The sequence below is a fragment of the Scyliorhinus torazame genome, chromosome 10 (genome assembly GCF_047496885.1).
Source record: "Scyliorhinus torazame isolate Kashiwa2021f chromosome 10, sScyTor2.1, whole genome shotgun sequence".
Classification (NCBI taxonomy): Eukaryota; Metazoa; Chordata; class Chondrichthyes; order Carcharhiniformes; family Scyliorhinidae; genus Scyliorhinus; species Scyliorhinus torazame.
The window spans coordinates 175,219,610-175,225,895 of NC_092716.1; the positions used below are offsets into that span (position 1 = coordinate 175,219,610).

General features: G+C 71.3%; 1 protein-coding gene across 1 annotated transcript in view; it reads right to left on the reverse strand.

The window, feature by feature from the left end:
- The window catches only part of LOC140431054 (CD81 antigen-like), a 111,090-nt gene extending 105,952 nt beyond the window's left edge, over positions 1–5,138 (reverse strand). The window contains exon 1 of the mRNA XM_072518971.1: positions 4,960–5,138. Coding sequence (XP_072375072.1) covers positions 4,960–5,025 — 66 coding nt within the window. The 5' untranslated portion in view covers positions 5,026–5,138. The remainder of the gene's footprint in view (positions 1–4,959) is intronic.
- Between the last annotated feature and the right edge of the window lie 1,148 nt (positions 5,139–6,286).

Sequence of the window (6,286 nt, forward strand, 5' to 3'; positions counted from 1 at the left end):
AGAGAAGAGGGGGAGGGGGTGGGAGAAGAGAGAGGAGGGGGGGACGGGGGGGGGGGGGGGAGAAGAGAGGAGGGGGACGGGGGGGGGGGGGGAGAGAGAGGAGGGGGGGGGGAGAAGAGAGGAGGGGGGGGGGGGGGAGAAGAGAGGAGGGGGCCGGGGGGGGGGAGAAGAGAGGAGGGGGCCGGGGGGGGGAGGAAGAGAGGAGGGGCCGGGGGGGGGAGAAGAGAGGAGGGGGCTGGGGGGGGGGGGGGAGAAGAGAGGAGGGGGGGGGCCGGGGGGGGGGGGGGGGAGAAGAGAGGAGGGGGCCGGGGGGGGGGGGGAGAAGAGAGGAGGGGGCCGGGGGGGGGGGGAGAAGAGAGGAGGGGGCCGGGGGGGGGGGGGGGAAGAGAGGAGGGGGCCGGGGGGGAGAAGAGAGGAGGGGGCCGGGGGGGGGGGGGGGGGAGAAGAGAGGAGGGGGCCGGGGGGGGGGGGGGGGAGAAGAGAGGAGGGGGCCGGGGGGGGGGGGGGAGGAGAAGAGAGGAGGGGGCCGGGGGGGGGGGGGGGAGGAGAAGAGAGGAGGGGGGGGAAGAGAGGAGGGGGGGGGGAAGAGAGGAGGGGGGGGGAAGAGAGGAGGGGGGGGGGAAGAGAGGAGGGGGGGGGGGAAGAGAGAGGGGGGGGGGGAAGAGAGGAGGGGGGGGAAGAGAGGAGGGGGGGGAAGAGAGGAGGGGGGGGGGAAGAGAGGAGGGGGGGGGGGAAGAGAGGAGGGGGACGGGGGAGGGGGGAAGAGAGGAGGGGGACGGGGGAGGGGGGAAGAGAGGAGGGGGACGGCGGGGGGGGGGGGGAAGAGAGGAGGGGGACGGCGGGGGGGGGGAAGAGAGGAGGGGGGGGGGGAAGAGAGGAGGGGGACGGGGGAGGGGGGAAGAGAGGAGGGGGAGGGGAAGAGAGGAGGGGGAGGGGAAGAGAGGAGGGGGACGGGGGAAGGGGGAAGAGAGGAGGGGGACGGCGGGGGGGGGGGGGAAGAGAGGAGGGGGACGGCGGGGGGGGGGGAAGAGAGGAGGGGGACGGCGGGGGGGGGAAGAGAGGAGGGGGGGGGAAGAGAGGAGGGGGAGGGGGGAAGAGAGGAGGGGGACGGCGGGGGGGGGGAAGAGAGGAGGGGGACGGCGGGGGGGGGGAAGAGAGGAGGGGGACGGGGGGGGAAGAGAGGAGGGGGACGGGGGGGGAAGAGAGGAGGGGGACGGGGGGACGGGGGGAAGAGAGGAGGGGGACGGGGGGGGGAGAAAGAGAGGAGGGGGACGGGGGGGGGGGGGAAAGAGAGGAGGGGGACGGGGGGGGGGGGAAAGAGAGGAGGGGGACGGGGGGGGGGGGAAGAGAAGAGGGGGACGGGGGGGGGGGGGGGAAAGAGAAGAGGGGGGGGGGGAAGAGAAGAGGGAGACGGGGGGGGGAAGAGAAGAGGGGGACGGGGGGGGGGGGGAAAGAGAAGAGGGAGACGGGGGGGGGGAAAGAGAAGAGGGGGACGGGGGGGGGGGGAAAGAGAAGAGGGGGACGGGGGGGGGGGGGAAAAGAGAAGAGGGGGACGGGAAAGAGAAGAGGGGGACGGGGGGGGGGGAGAAAGAGAAGAGGGAGACGGGGGGGGAAAGAGAAGAGGGAGACGGGGGGGAAAGAGAAGAGGGAGACGGGGGGGGGGAAAGAGAAGAGGGGGACGGGGGGGGAAAGAGAAGAGGGGGACGGGGGGGGAAAGAGAAGAGGGGGACGGGGGGGGGAAAAGAGAAGAGGGGGACGGGGGGGGAAAGAGAAGAGGGGGACGGGGGGGGAAAGAGAAGAGGGGGACGGGGGCGGGGGGGAAAGAGAAGAGGGGGACGGGTGGGGGGAAAGAGAGGGGGACGGGTGGGGGGGAAGAGAGAGGGGGGGGGGAGACGGGGACGGGGGACGGGGGGGGGGGGAGACGGGGGGGGGGGACGGGGGGGGGGGGGGGAGAGAGAGGAGGGGGACGGGGGGGGGGGGGAGAGAAAGAGAAGAGGGAGACGGGGGGGGGGAAAGAGAAGAGGGAGACGGGGGGGGGAAAGAGAAGAGGGAGACGGGGGGGGAAAGAGAAGAGGGGGACGGGGGGGGAAAGAGAAGAGGGGGACGGGGGGGGAAAGAGAAGAGGGGGACGGGGGGGGAAAAGAGAAGAGGGGGACGGGGGGGGAAAGAGAAGAGGGGGACGGGGGGGGAAAGAGAAGAGGGGGACGGGGGGGGAAAGAGAAGAGGGGGACGGGGGGGGAAAGAGAAGAGGGGGACGGGGGGGGAAAGAGAAGAGGGGGACGGGGGGGGAAAGAGAAGAGGGGGACGGGGGGGGAAAGAGAAGAGGGGGACGGGGGGGGAAAGAGAAGAGGGGGACGGGGGGGGAAAGAGAAGAGGGGGACGGGGGGGGAAAAAGAGGGGGACGGGGGGGGAAAGAGAAGAGGGGGACGGGGGGGGAAAGAGAAGAGGGGGACGGGGGGGGGGGGGGAAAGAGAAGAGGGGGACGGGTGGGGGGAAAGAGAGGGGGACGGGTGGGGGGAAAGAGAGAGGGGGGGGGGAGACGGGGACGGGGGGGGGGAGACGGGGGGGGGGAGACGGGGGGGTGGGGAGACGGGGGGGGGGGGAGACGGGGGGGGGGGGACGGGGGGGAGAGAGAGGAGGGGGACGGGGGGGGGGGGGAAAGAGAGGAGGGGGACGGGGGGGGGGAAAGAGAGGAGGGGGACGGGGGGGGGGAAAGAGAGGAGGGGGACGGGGGGGGGGAAAGAGAGGAGGGGGACGGGGGGGGGGGGGGGAAAGAGAAGAGGGGGACGGGGGGGGGGGGAAGAGAAGAGGGAGACGGGGGGGGGGAAGGGAAGAGAAGAGGGAGACGGGGGGGGGAAAGAGAAGAGGGGGACGGGGGGGGGAAAGAGAAGAGGGAGACGGGGGGGGGGGGAAAGAGAAGGGGGGGAAAGAGAAGAGGGGGACGGGGGGGGGGAAAGAGAAGAGGGGGACGGGGGGGGGGGAAAAAGAGAAGAGGGGGACGGGAAAGAGAAGAGGGGGACGGGGGGGGGGGAGAAAGAGAAGAGGGGGACGGGGGGGGAAAGAGAAGAGGGAGACGGGGGGGAAAGAGAAGAGGGGGACGGGGGGGGAAAGAGAAGAGGGGGACGGGGGGGGAAAGAGAAGAGGGGGACGGGGGGGGAAAGAGAAGAGGGGGACGGGGGGGGAAAGAGAAGAGGGGGACGGGGGGGGGAAAGAGAAGAGGGGGACGGGGGGGGAAAGAGAAGAGGGGGACGGGGGGGGAAAGAGAAGAGGGGGACGGGGGGGGAAAGAGAAGAGGGGGACGGGGGGGGGGAAAAGAGAAGAGGGGGACGGGTGGGGGGAAAGAGAGGGGGACGGGTGGGGGGAAAGAGAGAGGGGGGGGGAGAGACGGGGACGGGTGGGGGGGGAGACGGGGACGGGTGGGGGGGGGAGACGGGGACGGGTGGGGGGGGAGACGGGGACGGGTGGGGGGGGGAGACGGGGACGGGTGGGGGGGGGGAGACGGGGACGGGTGGGGGGGGGGGGAGACGGGGACGGGTGGGGGGGGGAGACGGGGACGGGTGGGGGGGGGGAGACGGGGACGGGTGGGGGGGGGGAGACGGGGACGGGTGGGGGGGGGGAGACGGGGACGGGTGGGGGGGGGAGACGGGGACGGGTGGGGGGGGGGAGACGGGGGGGGGAGACGGGGGGGGGAGACGGGGGGGGGTGGGGGGGGGAGACGGGGGGGGGTGGGGGGGGAGACGGGGACGGGTGGGGGGGGGAGACGGGGACGGGTGGGGGGGGGGAGAAGAGGGGGACGGGTGGGGGGGGGGAGAAGAGGGGGACGGGTGGGGGGGGGGAGAAGAGGGGGACGGGTGGGGGGGGGGGGAGAAGAGGGGGACGGGGGGGGGGGAGAAGAGGGGGACGGGGGGGGGGGGAGAAGAGGGGGACGGGGGGGGGGAGAAGAGGGGGACGGGGGGGGGAGAAGAGGGGGACGGGGGGGGGAGAAGAGGGGGACGGGGGGGGGGAGAAGAGGGGGACGGGGGGGGGGAGAAGAGGGGGACGGGGGGGGGGAGAAGAGGGGGACGGGGGGGGGGGAGAAGAGGGGGACGGGGGGGGGGAGAAGAGGGGGACGGGGGGGGGGGAGAAGAGGGGGACGGGGGGGGGGAGAAGAGGGGGACGGGGGGGGGGAGAAGAGGGGGACGGGGGGGGGGGAGAAGAGGGGGACGGGGGGGGGGAGAAGAGGGGGACGGGGGGGGGAGAAGAGGGGGACGGGGGGGGGGGGAGAAGAGGGGGACGGGGGGGGGGGGAGAAGAGGGGGACGGGGGGGGGGGAGAAGAGGGGGACGGGGGGGGGGAGAAGAGGGGGACGGGGGGGGGGGGAGAAGAGGGGGACGGGGGGGGGGGAGAAGAGGGGGACGGGGGGGGGGGAGAAGAGGGGGACGGGGGGGGGGAGAAGAGGGGGACGGGGGGGGGGGAGAAGAGGGGGACGGGGGGGGGGAGAAGAGGGGGACGGGGGGGGAGAAGAGGGGGACGGGGGGGAGAAGAGGGGGACGGGGGGGAGAAGAGGGGGACGGGGGGGAGAAGAGGGGGACGGGGGGGAAAGAGGGGGATGGGGGGGGAAAGAGGGGGATGGGGGGGGGAAAGAGGGGGATGGGGGGAAAGAGGGGGATGGGGAGGGGGGGGAGGGGAGATGGATGGGGGGGATGGATGGGGGGGGGAGAGGGGGATGGGGGGGGGGGAGAGGGGGATGGGGGGGGGGGAGGGGGGAATGGATGGGGGGGGATGGATGGGAGGGGGAGAGGGGGATGGGGGGGGGGGGGGGGGAGGCTGAGCACTGATTGAGGTGCCAAAGAGAAGCCGCCGGCGGCGGGTGGTTGAAAAGCTGCAGTTTGGGGTCTGAGGCGGCTCCGGGCTCCGGGCTCCCCGCTCGGTGCCGCTGCCCAGGTTGGATTGAGCGGCCCACAACACACTGACCACTTACCCAGAAGAGGAAATTAAAGACGAACAGCAAATACTTGATGCATTTCATGCAGCCTTCCACCCCCATGGCTTCGATCAGTTATTCACACTCAGACCTTTCCTTCACAAACAACAACTGGAAAGAGCTCATCCGCTAGAGGTAACTGAGAGCAACTCAGCTCAGCCCGCCCTCCCCGCACACACAGCCAACCAGAGAGCCCAGCCAATCACTGCACACCGCCAATCACTGCCCTGCCCAAAACCAGCACACCCCTGGCCAACCCTCCTTCACCCCAGCACACCCCTGGCCAACCCTCCTTCACCCCAGCACACCCCTGGCCACCCTCATTCACTCCAGCACACTCCTGGCCAACCCTCCTTCACCACAGCACACCCCTGGCCAACCCTCATTCACTCCAGCACACTCCTGATCAACCCTCCTTCACCACAGCACACCCCTGGCCAACCCTCATTCACTCCAGCACACTCCTGATCAACCCTCCTTCACCACAGCACACCCCTGGCCAACCCTCATTCACCCCAGCACATCCCTGGCCAACCCTCATTCACTCCAGCACACTCCTGATCAACCCTCCTTCACCACAGCACACCCCTGGCCAACCCTCATTCACCCCAGCACACTCCTGACCAGCCCTCATTCACCCCAGCACACTCCTGGCCAACTCTCATTCACCCCAGCACACTCCTGGCCAACCCTCCTTCACCCAGCACACTCCTGGCCAACCCTCCTTCACCCCAGCACACCCCTGGCCAACCCTCATTCACCCCAGAACACTCCTGGCCAACCCTCCTTCACCACAGCACACTCCTGGCCAACTCTCATTCACCCCAGCACACTCCTGGCCAACCCTCCTTCACCCCAGCACACTCCTGGCCAACCCTCCTTCACCCCAGCACACCCCTGGCCAACCCTCATTCACCCCAGCACACTCCTGGCCAACCCTCATTCACCACAGCACACCCCTGGCCAACCCTCATTCACCCCAGCACACTCCTGGCCAACCCTCATTCACCCCAGCACACCCGTGGCCAACTCTCATTAACCCCAGCACATCCCTGGCCAACCCTCATTCACCCCAGCACACTCCTGGCCAACCCTCATTCACCCCAGCACACCCGTGGCCAACTCTCATTAACCCCAGCACATCCCTGGCCAACCCTCATTCACCCCAGCACATCCCTGGCCAACCCTCATTCACTCCAGCACACTCCTGATCAACCCTCTTTCACCCCAGCACACTCCTGGCCAACCCTCCTTCACCCCAGCACACCCCTGGCCAACCCCCCTTCACCCCAGCACACCCCTGGCCAACCCTCATTCACCCCAG